The sequence below is a fragment of the Fukomys damarensis genome, unplaced genomic scaffold (genome assembly GCF_012274545.1).
Source record: "Fukomys damarensis isolate Sample0158 unplaced genomic scaffold, DMR_v1.0_HiC HiC_scaffold_33, whole genome shotgun sequence".
Classification (NCBI taxonomy): domain Eukaryota; kingdom Metazoa; phylum Chordata; class Mammalia; order Rodentia; family Bathyergidae; genus Fukomys; species Fukomys damarensis.
Genome location: NW_022900945.1, coordinates 1,899,751 through 1,919,857, shown reverse-complemented (window position 1 = coordinate 1,919,857; position 20,107 = coordinate 1,899,751). Strand labels below are relative to the sequence as shown.

Here is a 20,107-nt window from a genome sequence, read left to right as displayed (position 1 = left end):
AACCCCGGGAGTGAGGCGGGTGCTGGTATCACCGCCGGCATGTTCTAGGGAAGGGACTCGAGCCCAGGGAGGGCGAGTTCCTTGCCAAGGTTGCACAGCTGCTGGAGGAAGACTGGAGGCAAGCCAGGCAAGTGGCTGCAGCGCCCTGCTCTGAATGTCTCCCCACCGAGAACGGGTGCTTGCCCCAACCATCAGCGCACACTTCTCACTTTCCAGGGCTCCTCGGGCACAAGTTGGTGCCAGCCCAGACACGTGGGTTGGCTTCCGGCTGTGCTCCTGGCAGCTCTTCTCCCTCCTTCCCAGATGTGGTGCCCGCTCTGAGCCCCCTCATCCCATCTGCTGTCCATGCCCAGGCGCAGGCTTCTTCGTCCCCCAGGGTGCAGATGACCAGTGTCGCCCTGGGGCTTCCTGAGTGCTCACCGAGGGCCAGGCCGGGGGCAGCGCTTGCTCCTCTCTTCCCCGTGGCAGGGTCAGCCCTTGCCGCTCGTGTGTGAGGAGGCGGCTGCCTGCCCGGGTCAGCGCTGGTGTGCTTGCTTGGCCAGAACCCCCTTGAGGGCCCATTCTCCCCCTCGGTTCACATGGGGCCCCACTCCATGCCGCCTGCAGCAAAGAGCCCCCAAATCTTAGGAGGGGGGTGGGCTCAGCGTGTACACGAGGAGCTAGCTGTCTCCTGGGCCCAGAGCCTGCCAAGGGCAAAGCTCGGGACCAGCAAGCGATTGCGCCAAACGCTGATATCAAGAAGGAGGCAGTAACAGCAGTGGCCACTCCGAGCCTGTACAGTAAATGCATTTTCTCTGTTAAAAAAAACTGCAAAAGTTATGTTTCGACATAAAGGCAGCCTGTGTTTCATAGCTATTCTAATTTATGGGCCGTACCTTCCTGTGATTGTCTTGAACTGAATAGCCAAGTAAATAATCATCAGCGCCACAGGTAAATCACTTGGAGGTGAACCGCGCCTGTCCGGGCCTCTGGAAATGGCACAAACGTTATTTCCTAATTTTGCAGATTTCTTCATCCAGCTCAGAAAACGCCTCGTCCTGTCGGCTTTGGGGTTGGGCACCTCCTGCCGCACCGCGCCAAGGAGGAACGTGAGGAGCATGTGAAGTGCCTGCAGACTCCCGAACTCGCCTGCCTTCTTCATGCAAAGGAAGCCACCTCGGGTGACCCCAGGGTCACACACATCAGATCCCACCCCGCACCGAGCCTGGGAGAAAGAACAGAAAGTCACCACCACTGTGACCGCTGGGATACGGGACGTTTCAGTGACGCAGAGCAACCACACCGACTGCATGGGGAGTCGGCCTTGCGCTGGAGGGCTCCGCCCGCTCCAGGGGCACCGCGCCCCCAGCCTGGGTAAGGGAGTCAGGTGTATGGAACGGGTGCCTGACTTCCGCCAGCCTCCGCCTGCAAGGGCCATGTGGGGAGCAGCCCCACTGCGGGTGCAGGTTCACGGGGCACCACCAGCCACTTCCTGTCTGAACGTGGCTGTTCTAGGTCCGTCCCATGAATGGAATCGCACGTGACTGGTTCCTCCTGCAGGGACTGGAGTGTCTCACACAGCATAACGTTGTCAAGGCTCCCTCGTATTGCAATGGGGGTGAGCGGCTTGATTTCGAGCGCGAGAAATTGACCAGTGGACAGGATCGCGCTCCCCTCGCCCACACTTGCGGTGAAGAGATCCATGTCCAAGCCAAGCTGCAGCTGTGCAGCCAAGGTGTTTACTGAGCTGCTGCTCTGCACAAAGCACCAGGCGTGGGTGGGTGATGCCCTCCTGGCACAGATGCAGGTCCAGATGTTGGGCGGGAGTCGCTGCCAGCTGCAAGTGGAGAAGCAAACAAGCCCTAGGCCAAGGCTGCTGCAGGCAGAAGTCATCGGGGAGGGCTCAGGGCAGCGAGAGAGAACTTGCAGCCGGGCGTGGAGTGACCGCAGGTCAGCGCAGGCCGTCCTGCCCTCCACTGCGGCCCTGTGCGGAGCAGAGGACAAACGCGCTGTGGTTATGAGTGCAGATTCCTGCGGCAGGAACCCTGAGGGGAGCTGGAAACAGCGCGAGGGCAAAGGGCGGCGGCCGAGGTGGAGGACAGAGGGGTCCCGGTGCTGAGCTGCTGTTCCCATTATGTCAGAGGAGGCACCCCAAGGGGCTGAGATAAGGGGGCGCTCGGCACACGGGGCATCATCTCTTGTGATAGGGACAGAGGACATGGGCTGCCAAGAGACGACGACGGCACCTCCAGTGTGGGACATGAAGACAGAGGCAGTGAGGGCAGGGTCAGGAAGAGGATTACAAAAAGTAGGGACCTTGATAATCCTGGATGGGAATCACAGCCCAAAGCAGACAAACGTCAGACCTGAGTGACTGCCGACAGGGAGGTTACGGGGTAAGAGGGTTAGAGCAGCACCCTTGGGAGGTGAAGCAGGCGCCACTGTTACAGAGGGGACCTGGGTGCCATCCTCGCGGAGGGAGGCTGGACACAGCTGTGGCTGTCCAGAGGAGCGAACGCTGCAGACCCGAGAAGGCTCTGGGGACGTGTGCACAGCTCTGCAGGCGACATGGCGGCTGAAGGAGCAGAGGCTTTCTGCTGGGGTCAGCTCCGAGCCTGGGCTTGTGTGGAGCGAGGAGACCACCTGTGCAGGAGCCCAGCCAGTGTCTACAGGCAGGAGACAACAACTCTGGCCCCCGAGGAAGCCACACAAGGGACCTCGTGGCTATTTCATCCAGTCACGTCAGGCCCAGCCTTACCCATCTCTCTCTCACCAGTTTCTGTGGCCCAACCTGGCTCCGGGGGTCCTGGACACTCCTAAAATTAGACACAAGTGTGTGGGGGGGATATGTATGTAGATTTCTAAGGCAAGGACTCCATCCAAGCGGCTGTGACTCAGAAGAGGGTAAGAAGCAGTGATTTAAAGAGAACAGATGTGGGACCACTCACAATAATCACCAAGCAGAGGAACACGCAGGAAGTAGGAGATAGAACCACGTAAAGAGAAATCAAATGTAGTTCAGAATAGGTCTACACAGCTGCTGTGATTACACTGAAATGCAGGTCTGAGCTTCCTGGCAGCTAGAGAATGCGGCAGATGTATACAGCTGTGTGAGGTAGGAAGAGATCTCTGACACTGGGAACGTCTCATCAACAAGAACCATCACCAAAGTGGATGTGACTGTGATAAAGGCAGTGTTTGTAATTATCTATGCAAACTGCCTCAAGTGGGCACCGAGCTGGGTTATATATATTATTTCATTCAGTCTGGGAGTCATCTAGTGGGTAGTGACAGTCTTACAGCAGCATCCCAGCGAGGGGAGACTGGGGCCCAGATAAGCAGGAGACAGTTCTCCATCCAATCTTCCATCCAGTCTCTACCCTGTCCTCCACCTGGTCCTCCGATCCTCCATTGAGTCCTCCGTGTGGTCCTCCATCCTCATGGCTGACAGAGGCTGACAGGGCCCAGGACATACTCCTAGCCACCACATATAAAACAGATCTTTTCAAAGGAGGAAAGGATGAGGAGGAATTGGAAAAAAAATCAGCCATGGCCCATTCCCTCAAGCAGCTTTGAATCTAGTTGATATAAAGATACAAGCAAAGTTCAAAATAATAAATAATCATTATCATTTGAGCACCGCCAATGGGCTCCTTCTGTGTCTTCTCTCTTGATTTTCACATAACTGCCTTTGTTTGAAAACTAATTCTACCTGGGCCTTCACCTGGCTTTCAACATCCTGCATAATTTGACCTTTTCCAATACAACATAACTTCTACCACTGCTTCAGAGGAGGGTTGAGGTGCAAATTAGATAAGGACAGTGCCTTGCACAATGCGGAAGGTTGGGGATGGAGGTCTGGGATGTGCACAAATGTAGGGAAGAGAGAGGGACGGGGAGAGAGAGAGGTTCTATGAGCAAGACTATGTTGGAAAAGCTGACAAGCGGACGGGGCTGGGCATCTAAACACAGGGTGGGGGAGAAAACAAAAGCGTGAGTGGTGGAAAGAGACAGGGCTGGTTTGTCTGGGGACGTCTGCAGAAGAACCACCGGCTGGACCAGCCCTTAGGTAAGAGGAAAGCAGGGAGGTGTAAACGAGGGAGTAAGAAGTCCTGACGTGAAAACATTGAGCTTGCTGAGAAGAGCACCAACACAGCCTCGGAGACACAAGGACAGGGCAGGCAAGGACTGTGGAGAAGAAGGTGGCTCAGGGTTCCAGGGGTCCTGAAGTCATCATGGAGCCTAGGAGCAGAGTATCACCTGAAAAATAAAAAATGGGATAAGAAAAAGCAAATTTTCTTCAGCAACAAATCAGAGAGAGGATAGAGAGACCTCAGTAAAGAGAAACGCCATTTGCAAGGGCTGTGGAAGCTGTGGTAGGATAAAAATGAAGGTAGTTGGCATAAATTGCTCACCTGAGGAATTCTGCAATGAAAGAAGGAGAAACACGTAATACTGAGTAACTGGCCACTGGGGTCAAGTGAACAGCTCTTCTCAGCTGAGAGAAATCTCCTTCAGGAATGAAGCAAGGAAGAAAACATTTGGTGTGGAGTGCAAGGAATGTTCTAGAATGAAACAGGTAGGCTTCTGCTTTTTAAAAACCAGTTCTTTGGGCTAAGGATTTAGCTCAGTGGTTCTGCTGCCTGCCTCATAAGTGCAAGGACCCAAGTTTGATCCCTGGTACCAAAAAAAAAACAAAAACAAAAAACCCCTCAAAAAACAGGTTCTTTTCCTCTTTTGTGTTTGTGGGATTTTTCCCTTCAGGATAGCCACACGACTTGTATCTGTGCCAACCGCATGTGGGAGGAAAGGACTGTGTCCACTTTCCACTCGGGTGTCTCCAAAGCCCAGTCAGGGTTTGTCCTGAGTGGAAGATGGGACAGCGGATGTGGAATGCAGGCCCACTCTTCCCGTGCCTCAGAATCACCAGCAGGCCTCTCTCAAAGTGACTGGAAAGATGGCCAGGCCGCCGTGTCCTGCCCTTGAATCTCTGTACCAATCTGGACAATCACTCTGTGTCACCAGTGAGCGTGGCGCCTCCCCTGCTGCCGCCCGAGCAGAGGTGCTGTGTGAAGGTGACTCACGCGCTGCCAGTGTCATCCAAGGAAAGTGAGGGGTTTGCACCCAAGCAGCAGCTCTGCCCCGAGCCCTCCGATGGGCAGGACGGACACAGCCAGCATCCGGCTCTCGTGGATGGATGGGGATCGGGTCCTCGGTCACCCTGTGCCGCGTTTCCTGCTTCCTCCTCAGGCCTGCATAGTCGGAAAATGGTCAGAAATGCCATGTGGAATTCATTTGCCACTGGATTCTGTGATTTATATCTCACTGTTTTGAAAACAATCGAAAGTTCCTTGAAAGATGGTCTAAATTAGGTCAGGGAAAAATAAACAGTAAACAGGGGGGAGACCGAGGGCTGGAGCCTGAGGCTGAGTCAGGGCCCAGGCCCTGCTGTGGTCTAAGAGCTCCGCGAGCAGCACCAAGGGAAACCCGCCCTTGGATGCCCCCGCACCAGCCCAGCAGTGCCTAGCCCGCCCGGAACCGAGACTAGAGAAGTTCCCCTGGGTCCCTGACACAAGGGACGGAGCAGAGGACCCTGGCAGCACCCGGTGTGGAGGGGTGGGGGGTGTACCATCACGGACACCGGCCTCAGCACCCGCCCAGAAGGTGAGACCGAGGTGCTGACCAGTGTCTGGCTGACAATGCAAATCAGCCTCAGGCAGTGTGACAGATGGGCGATGGGGCCAGGAGGGGCACTGGCTTTAAAGGCTGGGGATGGTGGCGCATGCCTAAAATCCCAGTACTCAGGTGGCTGAGGCAGGAGGATCGCTATGGAGCCAGCCTGGGCTACATAGTAAGCTCGAGGCCAACCTGGATTACTTAGTGAAACCCTGCCTCAAAAAATGGGGGCCGGGAATGTATCTCAGTGGCACCCTGTCTGCCTGGCAAGTGCAAGGTCCTGAGTTCAATCCCTGGTTCCACAAAAACAAAACAAAACAAAACAAAAATGGGTTCAGGCTTTTGATCCAGACAAAAGTGAGCTTGATCACCACCCCACAATATCTGTGTGTCCTTGATGCAGCTGTACCTCAGTTTACCCATCTGTACAGTGGGTACAAGAGCCCTTTCGTGCAGATGGCTGAGTGAAGGGAGTGCAGCCTTGTGCTGAGCGCAATGTCCCCAACAGAAGGAGTGCATGGCACTCTGACAAACAGCACCACCTGTGTGCCCTCCATCTGGGCTTCACCTGGGCCTCGGGTTCCTCATGAGGGCCGTAGGGTGCAGGACAGGTGCCACCTAAGTCCTGTCCAGCATGATGATTCCATGAAAATGAACAGAGAACTATTTAACATGAGGAGTACCAGTGCCAATATCCTGTTGTGACTTTGGTAGACTCCTCCTGCACAGCACCTGTGCTCCCAGACCTGTTGTCAAAGTGTGGAGACCTGGATGTTCCGTCCATGCACACTGAAGAGGAGATCCGCCACCCTGCGAGGTCCCGCCTTCTGGTGCAGGTCCCAGGCCGCTCTGCAGGTGCTGCCCCTCCCACGTTCCCTCACCACCACTCCCAGGGGACCCTGTGGTCAGCCACAGCCCAGACTTGCCCTCTCCTGACTTCTGCGTCACCCAAGCCATGCCTGAGGCCTCAGACACTGTGCCCGGCCTCCGTCCTGCTTCCAGAAGTCACTGGGAGACACTTGGAGCAGCTCCTGTGACTCCTAAGGGACCTTCTCCGGAAGACAGAACTTCAGGAAGCAAAGTAGTATCGGTGATTTTCTGTCCCCTCGTCCCTGCAGCTCTACCTGGTGATGTGTGGACATGTGTACAAACGATCAGACACTGCGTTCTACACACTGCCTCCCAGTTTTCACAATGCCCGTCAGAGGTCCGCCATTGTCCCTTCACAGACAGGGACAGGGGCCAGAGATGGTCAGGGTCCGGTGGTAGGGTGCCTGCTTGGGACAGTGCAGGGCTCAGCCCCGTGCCCACATGGAGAGCCGCTGCCGCCCCACATGGGACAGGGATGTGGTGGGGATGGCCAGCCCTGTGGGCGGCGCCTCCAGGGAAGTGGAGGTTATGGCAGGTGTGGCCGGCATGGAGTGGACCTGGCAGGAGGTCTCCAGGTCGCCCGGCTTGGGACCCGCTGTGCCTCTTCCTCCTCTGTCCCAGGCTCACTGCGCAAGTGGTGTTGGCTACATCACGTTCACGTTAGCTGCTGTCTCTGCGTGACCATGGGCCTGAGGAAACCTGTCCTGGGAGTTCATACCTCCGTGCTTAGCTCACTGAGGGACAGGAGCAGAGTGCCCCACTCCCGGCACGCGTGCATGCACACACACACACACTTCTGCTCCTGAGATGCCTCCCTGACCCCCAGAGAGCTTCCACCTGCTGAGCAGAGGGGACACTGAGGCACGCCTGCCCTCCCTAATCAGAGGGATCTGGTCTGTGTGCCGACAGTGGCACATGAGGTCCGTGGGATGGTCTGACTCGGCCAGCCGGGCCTCCTCCCGATTCTAATTCTGCCTCAGAGCGGCTGTGTGCAAAGGGCCAGGTCCAAATCCTCCCTCATACCTCATGTGTCACCCATGCATGCCCCACAGCTGTCTCTGTGCCCAGTGCCCGACTCTGTGCCAACAGTTGGCCATCATGCCAGAGCTGGGCGGTCAGCGCGGAGGGGCCCAGGTGGCTCGAAATCAGGCCTGCAGTGCAGACAGGGCCAGCGACAAAGCCCGGGTCCTCATCGGGCCACCCGCAGGCAGATGCACCCTGCTTTTTGTGTCTTTTCTGGGGAGGAAAGGATCAGCGGCCACCCTGACCCCAAGCAGTGGTTTTTCACCCGGACTCACCTGGAACCCACCTGGGTGGTGTGAGAAGACCTCGGTACTTGGGATGAGCCGTGACATTTGTCGTTCATCGTATCTCTAAAGTCTAAAGCAGCCATTTCATGTGGTGCCTGGAAGAAACACAAATGGTGGCCTGGGTGACACTGGTGTTTTTCAAATATGGGGCCAGTGGTTCTATGGCCTGTGCCCTGAGGAGGCAATGATTGCAGCGGCAGTGTGGGCAGCTCTCCCAAGAGGCCCTCGGGCAGTTGGGAGGCAATGAAGCCTTCGAGAGGTAGGGGACCCGAGGACCCCATCTCTTCTTCGCATTGGCTCCCACGCTGCCCCAAGGCAAGCAGCTTGATTTTGCCATGATGCTACCTCACCACACCAACCAACTAGGGACTGAAACCTCTGATTCTGTGAGCCAAGGTAACCCTCGCTTCTTTTTAAGGTGATTACCTCAGGCACTTTGTCACAGTAACCGAAGGCTGACTAATGTAATTAGGAGCATTTACTGAGTGCTAATGGCTAGGAGACATTTTCACTAACACCATGTTATATGATCCTAAAGTGAACAGTCTCACAACCAACTAACACATATTAGGCTCCTCTAGCTCACGGATCCACCCAAAACCCGCCACCCGTAGGCTAAATGCACCTGCAAACTATCCAGACACACACATACGCGCACACACCTGGCCAAGGTCTGGAACATTACTCCCTGGCCTTTCGAAGACAAAGTTTGTCCACGCTGTCCTAGACCCGGCGCTGCTCACTGACGTTGATAGTGGCTGTCACTGCTGACCAGGGAGAATGACTTGGGAAGGAAGCCAAGGTCCCGTCGATCTCTGCCTCACCGCCACCTCAGCTGGGAGCTGCCTGCATTCGGCAGTGTAACAGCTTCTTTTCTGAAATGTAGCATTGCACAGAACAAGTCTGCAGCCTCCTCTGGACTCACCCAAGGGCCCAGAAATGAGGACATGCATTTGAGGGCTTTTAAAGATGCAGATGGCCTGATGGTTGCCTTCATGTAAATTTAAAGGTAACTTTAAAATGTCCAAAGGACAAAAACAAGGACAGGAAGGTGACAGGCAGTGTGGGAATAGAGAGCACATCTCCAGACAAGAAATCAAGGCATCATCTCTGTTTTTGGTGGTGAACGTGGAATTGTCACTTTGGGGGTCAGAATATTATTTTTTAAGCAGAAAGTAGTTTTCAAGATTTGCACATCCCAATGCAGAAAGAGAAATACCAGTATGACCGACCAAATAGGAGGGGACTGGGATTCAATTTTAAAGATGCTAACGGTGATGGGAAACTATAACTTCCAGTGTGATCCAATTCTTCGAGGCCTTAACATTCATTTGCTGGGGACGGAGGGGGCAGTAAAATCTGCGTTGAAGCCATTCGGGGAGCAGCAGCCTGAAGAGGTCCGCCCGGCTCGGGCTGCACGACTCCGACTTTGTTAAAATGATGGTATTCGACAGAAGCTACGTCTGGGGTCAAGTGACCGCAATAACAAGGGACAAGGCACGCTCTCAAATCATTCTCCGAGATGAAAATGACATGGAGCTGACACAATATCTGGGGTGAGATGAGACTCAAATCCCCCACAGCTGAACACTTCACCTGCTGATGGGCAGCCTGACCCTCGCCAATCTCATCGCGGCCAGCAGGAGGGGCCTGGACCTCGGCCACACCCCACACAGCTGGCCAGGGACAGGCGGCTTTGTCCCTGCCTCCGAAAGGGTGCTGTTAAAAGTTTCAATACTCAGCTTTCAACCTTTCAAATCAATGTCTGATTAGAAAAATCAGATCCCACCCCTTTCATGGAATCTCTTTTCCCTTGTGTAATTTTTCTCCACTCGGGGGATTTCCAGGCTAGCACCTTCTGCAAGAAAATGTGTGCTGTAGTTCAATGACTGACTTCACGTTATTTAAAGATCCCACCCAGTTCCATTCAGAATGTAAGGGTGGCCTGTAATCTGGGCTACTCTCCCAGGCTCACAACTCCAGCGGGGTGGTGGGGCCGGCTGGGCAGAAGATGATGGGATGGGCTAGAATCTCTCCCCCAGCACCACGCAGGAAGGAGGGTGGTCTGGAGACTGTGGAGCATATTAATTCGTGATAAAAGACGGAGAGAAGGGAGCCAAAACCACATGTGAATTTAAAGCAAGTATTAAAATTAAAAACCCAAAAGGAGAAATATTACATTTAGTCAGCTGTTGCAAAAGCCTTCGCGGCCCAAGGTCGCCCTGTAATTGCTCTGACAGTGGCCGCTGCCCCTCCCCACGTTTGCAGGAAGTTCTGGGTGCACTGATGGCTCTCGGTGCATCTGCACAGCAGTGCCGCCCTGCCCTCCCGAACAGGTCAGATTCCATCCCTGCCAATACATCCGGCCGAAGCCAATAAATGCCGATGTCAGCGAGAGGGTGAATCAGCATGTATTTAAATCAGAGGAGGCCGGGAGACTGCATGAGCCCAGGGCCTGGGCCCTGTCAGGCCGCAGAAGAGATGAAGCATCTGACCCTCTTCATCCCCAACACTGTTCCACAAGAGACGTTTCTGTCACTATTCCTGCCACTTGGCTTTCAAAGACTCCACAAAGCCCAGGGCAACCTCTGCTACATTTCAGTGTTGTTTATTGATTTCTGACCCAGTGCTTAATAGTTTTCCCAGTCCCCCTGAATGGCTTTTGTAAGCAATGGGGTTTGTACATCTCGCCGATCAATACCTTTTATATTTACAATAAAATTGAAACTGCTTCTGCTGGGGGCGCGGCCCAGCATTTGTCACCCTCAGCGAGGGAAAACTATGTCATTATCTGAATTAAAACATTTATTTCTGATTAAGAGAGTGTCCTATCTCATTAATTTTTCCCTTTCCAATAGAATGGGAATAGAACCCTATTGATTTTTGCAGTTTTACACATCTCCACTGCTGGGAAGATAATTGAGAAGTTAGCCAGAATAAATGAAGTTTCAAGTCTAGTGGGCCAGCCAATACCTTCCAAATTCAAGGTGTTTTTATGGAGCTGGATTTTAATTTGTTGGCAAGCTGAAGCAGTGGGGCTTCTTCGGCCGAGTGAATTGGATTAACAGTAGGACGGGCTGGATGCGGGTCCCGGGAATGCCAACGGACGGCTCCCCCGGGCAGTGGGGCCACGCTCGGGATTTAGGCTAAGACAGCTTCCAAACTGCCCTCGCCAAACTCCGGCTCACTTCAGGAAGTGTGGACCACGGGCCGGGAGCCCATCGACCCAGGCTTCCCTTCCTTGTACCCATTGCCTTCAAAACAACCCAGGTCCAATCAGAGCTTGAAGACCTTCAACTGCCGGCTCCCACTGATGACACTGCGTTAGAATGATGGTATGAAATCCAAGCTTCCTTAAAGGGATTCCCTCTGCTTGGAACACTGTGTCCTGAAAACCTTTCAGTTACAGGCCCTTTTGGCACACACAGGGAATACTGCTCAGTTGGATATTTTTCTCATTAGGAATTAAAAGTCATTTGTTCTTATTTCCAGGTGCAAAGCCTAGGCCTCCTCAGCTCCCAGAATGCAAGGAAAAATGCAGACCTCCAGGGTCCGGAGGATGCAAGGTGCAGCGGAATTAAACTGAGCTGTCGTTGTTAAGGCCTCCACTTGTTGCCTTCTCTGTAATTTACTGGTTGCTGGCCCATTACGCTTAGCATTCACGTTCACGTCTGTGTACCTTTGGCCTCTCTAGGAAAAGTGGCCTCCGCTCCTGCTTCGAGGAAGCAGGGTGGCTCCGAGATCCTCCAGGCGACAGCTGAACAGTCTTCCAGGGAAGAAATGTACCAAGGGTACCTGAAAGGTAGCTGGTGACCTGGAATCGAGGTCTTTCCAGGGAAGAGCTCATCCATGGATAGAACGCCTCAGTTTTGGGAAATTTGTAAAGCTCTTATTTTCCCTAAAAGTAAAATGAAATACTGCAAATTAAGAAAATTATTTATAACAAGGAATCTCCTGAGTTGGATCTGTGTGACACAGAGCAGACTAAATTGGGCAGGCATCCTGTGTGTGTGCGTGTGTGTGTGTGTGTGTGTGTGTGTGTGTGTGTGCATATCTGCAAGCAAAAAGAAAGAGAAATAGCCAAGGATGTGCTTCAAGAAGGCCTACTTACCAAAAAAATCAACACAGCAGATTAAAAATGCCGTGGAAGTGAAGAACTTAATTTCCAGCTGTTTTAATGCATGGTCTGAAGTACCAAAGTATGCAAAGGTTGAATACATTCATCACAAATGGCTCTGTTTTCTCTCTTTACACCAATGAGGAATTACAGGGTTACCAATGACCTTCCTCCCAATGAAGCCCCGTAATTATGGTCATTTATTACACAACGGAGATGAATGGATGGGATTTACATAGAATAAAAATATTATTTAACAGCTGCGTAATTGATGTATGAAGCATAATTTTAATTTATTTAAATGCTATAAATATATTGGTAATGTATTCTTTTCAAATTAACCTCCTGAACCACAACTGGGAAAACTTCAATTAATATCACACTAAAATCTATTTTCTCCTGGTGTGCGTGTGGCACTGCATATGGCTAAAAATATACATTGTTATGATGCCTCGGCACTCTCTTCCCTGTGTTTTACTTTTCTCCTTGATTCATGATTTCAATTTGAAATTGAATTTCAATTGGAATCATTTAGAAAAATGTATCTCCCCTTAAATAAAGGGTCACTATTAAACCCTTTATTTAAAGTCATTTTTACTACAAATTGTGTATGCAGTGATTTGAGGAAAAAGCCTGTCTCTTTATGTCATGGACACATCACAATATCTTTAATCCTTGGTATACTTCCGTGGGGTGATTAACTGGGGACAGATTGCGCCGACGGCTCTGTCTCCACTGCTTGGCCGCGAGCTCAGGCTCAGCCAGCCTGCCGAGGAGCCATGGGCTCTGTTGTGTTAAAGCGCACAGTGCCGGAGCGTCTCGCAGGTCTGTACCCAGAGATGCACTGTGTTCTCCTTCTGGCCTTATCTCTTTTGTATTCTGTCCATTTGCCCGGCTGTCATTATTCCACGCTCATCGACAGAAGAGTTATAGTTTGCAGAAACCTATCAGGTAGGCTGGACACCAGATAATTGAGGTGGTGATCAGCCCCAGCAGAAGACAATTGATGGTGATGGTGTCAGAGGCGCCCCTAACGAGATCCGTACCCTCTGTCTCCCCAGCCTTGCTCTGGAATAACAGGGCTGTCTGATGCGGTCGGGGGCGGCGGCCGAGTCCAACGCTCCCGCATCGGCGACGGGATGGGCACCTTCCGACCTGGAGGCAGGTTATTAAATAGCAGTGTGAACTATTAAGAGATAATCTTGACCCTCAATACATTTTTATCAAAGTCAAAAGATACTTGACACGAGTCAACACGCCCCCACAGGCGCCAGAGGAAGACGCTTCACTGAGGGGGTTGGCGCCAGGCTCCTCCAAACAGAACCATTCACAACATGTGCATTTTAAAGACTACAGCAGCGTGCGGGCTCTGGGCGCTCAGCCCTGCTGGGTGCGAAGCGTGCGCGGTGAGGAAGGGCGAGCAATCTTGAGAAGAACTTCCCACATTCAGGAAATAAAATTCTAACTTACATTTTTAAATGGTGACTGTAAGCTGCTCGTATGCTAACATGATTGAGCCTAGATTTTTCATAAGAGGCTTTCAATTGCGCTTTCATTTCTGTCAAGTGCTGGACTCCAGGCGGGGACGGGAGAGTTTAGGGTTTCTGTGGAAACTACAAGTGCAGATGTTTGTTTCTGAGATGCCCTCTAGATTTCTGGAAGACAGCTGACCTAGCCTCTCGGGGTGTTTTCTCCTCACCCTGCCTGCTTATTCCTGCCTTTTATTTTTTTTTAATTGAAGGAGCATCATAACATTCAAACCTCCATCTTTGTATGAAAATTTAAGTCTAAATACTACAAATTGCAACAACCTAGTTAAGTGGCAAAGACTAATGAAGCCCACCGATGACAGACTCGCACCAGACAGGATGAAGAAAGGCCCAATTCCGCTGGCTGGCAAACACCTTAGAGTCTATAAAAATAGGCCATGTCGAGGCTGAATAGTAATAACATGGTAGGGCCTTGTGCTGCGCCCCGCTGAGTGAGCCGTGCCCGAAGGGGCAATGGGCAAGCCACACACTGACAGCCTGGGCCGCTCCGCGCTCCCGTTCTGTTGGACGATACACTGACCAGAGCTCCGCACTTGTGAGATTCCTCTCCATCAGCCCCAGCCACGCTCCCGTCTCTGCAAGGGGTCACTCCCCGCAAGGGCTCTGCGTTCTCCCCAGCAGTGTGCTTTGAAAGCCAGTTAGGGGCACTCGGTGGTGCTTGGATCTGGCTGCTTTACTTCTCCCCGGGGTCAGTGGCCTTTGGGAGGAGCCAGTGTAGATTAACAGGAAGATATACTGCCTGGTGCGCCATCCACAAGAGGCCCTCGGATGCGTGCTGGCTCTTGGGGGACTAGCACTGCTTCACTCTGGGGCCCATCTGCAATTAGTAAATAATTCTCTCTTCAGGAAACTTGGCTTTTGTAGACAAAATGGAAGCAAAAAGCAGATCTTGAAAGACTCGGCCATGCCGCTTACTTTTCTAAAAGCTTGTGGATCAGAACATGTTGTCTAGGAGACCAGGGCAGTGGGGTCCAGGCGGGAACCCTGCAGCCCGTTCCTGTGCCCTGTCAGCATGAGCCACCAGCTCCAGGGCTCCATCCAGCCTCTGATTGATTTATTACGAGGCAATAGATATGACTATTGTCATTGGAATTGCTCTGAGTTATGGCGACATGGTTTTCTGTCCCATAAGCCACTCCCCATACGCACCATAACTCAACCCCTCAATGACAATAATACTATCTACGAAATTTATATTCATGATTATAAATTAATTCTTTTTTTGGCGGGACCACCAGCAGTATGGACTTGTAATTTCCAAACAGCATTTATGGCATTAACTTGGGAACCCTATCCATCAAGTCGGACGGCAGAAGAGGGAGGTGGTGATCGCCCCCGCCGCTGGCTCTAGCAGTGGCTGGGCAGGGAGGGGAGGCCGGCGGGGTACCCTGTGTCCAAGGTGTCATAGCCGGTGACCACAAACGGGCCGAGGTTTCAACACACACGGCCACTTCCAGGTGACTTTCTGCTGAGCAGTCTTGGTCCCGAGGTGACAAGAGCAGCTGCTGCTGTGGGGAACGTACTGTGTGCAGAGCCCTCATCCTTCATTACCCGGAGCCCACCTGTGTCGCTCAGGGTGGACACAAGCACACCCATGCTGCAGCTCTGAGGGCTGCAGGCAAGGGGCCGCGAGGCTGGCGACAGTGCAGATCTAGGACTGGCTTCCACACCGCACTGAGCTCGGAGAGCTGGGAGGTTGAGGGCCGAATCCAAGGCCGGCGCTCCAGGGATTGCAGGGTGGCCCCCACCAGAGGCACCAACAGGCCTGCACCGTCTACGGCCAACAACCAGGACCTGCTGCACCTCCAAGAGGGGTCTCTAGGCCTCACGGGAGCCAAGGCCTGGCTCTGGGGACACAGTGCCAGCAAGCCCCCAACCTGGCCAGGGCGACAACAGCCTGTGGACAGGAGGGAAACTTGCAAACATCTGGCTTTAGTAGTGCAGGAGTTTGGCGACACAGAGGCACATGTAAGAAGTAAACCCCTCCTCTTTAGCTGCACCCATGGGCTGTGGCGCTCCCGAGCACCCACATATTCCTCACCATCCCTTGCACACCAGACCACAGGAGCGCAGGGAAGGAAGTGGTCTGCAGAGCGACTCCAGGGCCCTTTCTGGAGACCATCTCCCCTCTCCATCCCAGCCAAGTGCGCGTGGAACCCTGGAACCCCAACCCTCACAAGTCTTCCTGACCATAAATGGCAGTGCACTGGCCACAAAGGGATAGGCCAGGGGTCAGCACATGGCTGGGGCTATGGCCTCTCAGGAGGAATGGGGTGCAGAGGCCAGAAGGACAGGTGCGAAGCCCTCAGGCAGGGCACACAGCCCACAGCCTGCACCCTCTCCTCCCTCCCACGGGTAGCAGCCTCCTGGGACCCTCTCCTCAGATCCTCCATGCTCAAAGCATACTTGGCCCAGGGTTTAATGGCCATCCGTGTGCAGGCATTGTTTGGTAACTGTCATGACAGCGCTGTGTGGGCACTCTTAATCATACTTTTTGCTTTGTTTTGTGTTGTGTTGTTTTGCAGTACTGGGGTATGATCCCAGGGCCTTTGCATCCCTAGATCTTGTTTTATTTGAGATGGGACCTGGCTAAGTCTCTAAGCTGCCTAGGTTGGGCTCAAACAGATTGGGAAGGAAGGGATCTGGACCCACTGTTAGCACTCAACCTCCCAACACCACACAGTCCTGTGATGAACACAGCTAGCCTTCTGGAAGATTGCCTGGATTCAGCACTGCCATTTTCCCCAGAGACTAATAGCTGTCAAATAGCTGGTACAGCCCCAGCCCTCCCAAATCCTCAGGGATAGCTGCAGCTGTCCTGGGGCCCCGCCCCCTTTTGGACTAATCACAGGCCTACATGCTTAGACCAATCAGTAGCCTGGGTCTGTGCTTAGGCCAATCACAGGCTTAGAGCTGCTATATAAGGAGCACTCCCACACACTTCCTGGGTGATCGATCTATTGGGCTCTGCAGAGTGCCAGCCCCTCTGTGCTGCGGCCCAGGCCCTGTTACATTAAAACTAACCTTGGTGGTCTGTACACCTGCTCGAGATTTACTTTTCAGGTAGCGTGGGTTCCAAGGTCTTCTAAATCTATTCCAGATTCTTACCCTGAGGGGTGTGGACAGTGGCCATCTTAAAAGAAAGAGCAATGGACACTCTGAGCCATTAGCACTACAGCGCTCCGAGGACTGGCAGCCATGAGGACCAGTGGCAGAGACCAGAAGAGTCAACCCTGGGTACAATGTTAGCAGCCGGTACCGTCAGTGTCTATGAGGCATCGGGACACTGGCAGAGCTGCTCTTTGCCATTTCATGATTTCCATCTGAATAGAGCACAGGAACCTTCCACTGATCGGCAGCAGAGCTGGCCTCCCCTCTCTCCCTACACCCCTCATTTCTGCTGCGTTTCCTCACCATATGTATTTTCCATTTGTATTCTGTGTGCAGTATTATGTACAGTGATTATTTACACAATAGCCGGCAAGATGTGGTGTTACACGGAGTGGTGCTTTCTGATGCAATGATGTGTGTGCTGATTTATAGACTTTCCTTCTCCAAGGCCTAAAGTCCTTCTTGCCTCCCTTTCCTGTGGTTCCTAACCCAGCAAGAGTCATCAATAAATGAGCTGATCTCCATGAACCCAAATAAATATGAGGCTTCTGCTGGCTCCCACATCTGCGCAGCTGTGGGACACTTCCTTCATTGTTTTCTAGATTCAGTTGTTTGTTCAAGGAGCCGGATGGCAACACCACCCCTGCCTAGACCAGATCCACTCAGTACGCCATGAGTCCCTGCTCCTCCCCTCCATCTGTGGTGCTTGACGCAGGTCTCCTGACCCTTCCAAATGAGGCCCAAGCCAGAGTCCAGACCCTGATGGCCCCTCATGGGACACTGCTCCCTGTCCCTGAGAAAGGTGGCGTGCGGGAGGCCCTGCCAGGTCTGACGGGAAGATCATGGCGGGCTTCTCCACAGCAGGCGCCTGGGCCCTGCCTGGCCTAGGTCCACACTTGGGGATTGAGGCCAGAGATTCCAGCTCTGCACCTGAGAAGACAGCAGGTGCGAGGTACCAGGCGGGGCCCAGGTGAGCCCCGCCTCACTCAGATGTCCTGGCCTGTATCTCCTTTGTACGTCAGGGCCTCAGTTAGGGCTCAAGAGGGAGGCGTACTTCACACATTAAAATAAAGCCGCTGAATGGTCCCAGCACACTCCCGCGGGGGGCAGTCTGGTAGACACAAGAAGACATTTCAGCAGAACTTGGGTCCCTGAACACCCTCGGGGTTGACCCCCCCACGGCCTTACAGCTTTGGGGCCAGAGTTCAGAGTTTGTGGACGCTGCCTCCTCCCTGGCCTTTTCGAGGAGGTGACCCAGAGAGGACGCACGCCTCCCCAGTCCCGCCTGGCCGCCATCTCCCAAGGTCCTCACGAGGAGGTCAAGGACACACAGCTGCTGCCCAGGTCACTTGCCCTGCCTGGCCTTTCAGCCGACTCCAGGTTGAGCAGCTGGGCTCCTTCCCAGGGCTCGAGTTTCCCACTCTGTCACTGAGGGCTGGCTTCTGTCCCCTAAGTGGCCTGTGGGTGGGGAAGACTCAGGGATGGTGGAGGGACGAGAGCGGGCCTTCCTTGTCACAAGGAAGAATAGCTGGTTTTTCCCAAGGGTCTGCTGCGTGCCACACACCGATGGACACTTCTGAGGTGGGGCACCCTGGGGCACCCTGTGGCCCCATTTGACAGCTGCGTCCTCGAGACGTGGCAGGCTGGGCCGTGTGGGCCCCGCAAGTGGTCAGGACAGAGCCGTCTCACAGACGAGCTCTGTCCTCCTCGCCTGGGTGGGCCACTGGGGCTGCACCTGCCCACTCTGTCCCCACCTGGGCCGCCTGCCTCCTCACATGGCCAGCAGGCCCCTCCCAGGCTCCCACCACGTAGGGCAGCCTGGCAGCTGGTCACTTCCACCTCAGTCACCTCTGTCCGGGAAGTGGCAGCTGAGCCCAGGGCCATGCCCTTGTGGGGTCTGGCCAGAGAGGTTGAGCACCGATGCCTCCCCGGGCCGCACCCGTCACTTCCATCCCTCCCGCGCCCTCTCCCAGGGCGCCCACTGCCACGCACCGCCACTCTCCCTGCCCTTTCAGCCCTCAGCGTTGGCAGGGAAGTCGTGCAGACCTGTACTCGGGAAGAGGACGCCTGGTCTGCAGTGCCACCTCAGTCATCACTGGAGGGTCTTCAGTTGTGCCGTCCCGGCTGCCTTGATGTCCTGAATCAGTTCAAACCACTTCTCTTTTGTGGTCACTTTGACTTTGGGGAAGAGCCGGAAGTCACACGGTGCCAAACCTGGTGAATAAGGTGCACAAGGACAGACGTGTGTTACGAGCTGCCTTTCTGCTGGACAGCGCTCGGCGGCAACAGTCACTAGATTTTTTATCACACCTCGCAAAGACACTCGGGAAAGAGGGCTCCAGAGCTGCTGCAGAAAGCGGCCAGGGCGATGGGATGAGTGTTTGAAGTGAGGCGGATTTTGCGGAGACCCACAGTACTGTATTAAACTTTAGTTCACACATTCACTGCGGGTTTTGGTCGCCCTGTGTGTGTGTGTGTGTCTCCCTTCCAACCTAGCCATCTTTTTCCATTTAAGTACAACTTCAATTACTTACTTAAATGAAAAGTAAATACACGTACACCCTGGAGTCCCGGTCCCAGCCTCCTCCAGCTGACAAAAGCCACATCCTCCTCTCCGCTAGCGCACATCCCCTCCTGTGCCTGCCTCAGCCGTGGGGTCCTGGCAGGGTCCTGCAGCCCCATGACCTGGGGGCAGCGACAGTTTCTGATGGCTGAGGAGCCCTGCTCATGGTCCTGGGCTGCTGCTTCTGCAGCGACCTCAGCAACATGGGGTCCTGAACCGACAACACGAACATATTCATTCTAGGTCCCAGGAAGCCATTCACAAGCACAGCCCTGCTGCCCTGAAACTGTGTGTTGTTTAAACCCAGAAAATACATTATTTTGTTTTGACCTCTTATCGGTCTTTGGGCCTCCACCTTCTTCAGTTACACGCGTTTTCTGCTCCCCAGCCTGGCTGACCTTACCCAGCCTCGGACCCTGCCCTGGCACTGCCCCTTTGGGTATCCTCCTGACCCCAGGAACGGGCTGGGTCTGTCCCCTCCCTGACTTAAGGTCAGGTAGCACAGACTGTCATTGAGGAGAAACCAAATAATATAATTAATGCAAAAGTATATGCACGAATTTACACACAACAATGAAGAAGAATCAACAAAACCTTTTTTTAATTTTAAGTTTTATCAGTACGTTTTGCAGTAGGCAATTGTTATATTTATCATGGGAAGTTGGTACACGTAAGAATCAACAAAACTGGATAGATATAACCTCTGCTTTTAGGGGACGCCAAAGTTCGTGGGGATGAAAATCAAAACCTTACAGCCACTTAAATCTTTTATTACACTAAATTAATAGTCGCAGTCCCCCTTCTAACAATTGGTGTTCTGGCAAGGCTGTGAAGAACCATGTTGAAAATGTTTTGTGCCCAAAGGACTGCAAATAAATACATGCTTAAATGAAACTAAAAAAATTTAATTAAGTATATGAACAGTTACACT

At 53.2% G+C, this 20,107-nt stretch overlaps 1 protein-coding gene across 3 annotated transcripts; it reads right to left on the bottom strand.

Annotated features, from left to right (window-relative positions):
• Nucleotides 1-1,191: 1,191 nt before the first annotated feature.
• LOC104848865 lies at nucleotides 1,192-18,802 on the bottom strand. Of its 3 annotated transcripts, none has more exons than XM_010605057.2 (6): nucleotides 18,660-18,802; nucleotides 8,498-8,710; nucleotides 7,835-7,930; nucleotides 5,064-5,231; nucleotides 4,395-4,491; nucleotides 1,192-1,963 (listed from the first exon to the last, which is right to left on the bottom strand). In XM_010605057.2, the coding sequence occupies exons 3-6, from the start codon at nucleotides 7,878-7,880 to the stop codon at nucleotides 1,363-1,365; spliced, it is 912 nt and encodes a 303-aa protein (XP_010603359.1). In that variant the 5' UTR covers nucleotides 7,881-7,930; nucleotides 8,498-8,710; nucleotides 18,660-18,802; the 3' UTR covers nucleotides 1,192-1,362. The 3 variants fall into 3 exon arrangements, 1 of the variants encoding a protein (XP_010603359.1); XR_776557.2 differs by lacking the exon at nucleotides 1,192-1,963 and adding an exon at nucleotides 3,381-4,239 and having other exon boundaries at nucleotides 7,824-7,930; XR_004515074.1 differs by lacking the exon at nucleotides 1,192-1,963 and having other exon boundaries at nucleotides 3,381-4,491; nucleotides 7,824-7,930.
• Nucleotides 18,803-20,107: the final 1,305 nt, after the last annotated feature.

Bases quoted from the DNA above. Each gene is read 5' to 3' on its own strand.
- LOC104848865 (XM_010605057.2), bottom strand. From the start codon at position 7,880: ATGTCACGGCTCATCCCAAGTACCGAGGTCTTCTCACACCACCCAG. The intron at 5,232-7,834 runs GTGGGTTCCAGG...CCGACTATGCAG, and splicing joins GGTCTTCTCACACCACCCAG to GCCTGAGGAGGAAGCAGGAA. The intron at 4,492-5,063 runs GTGAGTCACCTT...TCATTCCTGAAG, and splicing joins TTGGATGACACTGGCAGCGC to GAGATTTCTCTCAGCTGAGA.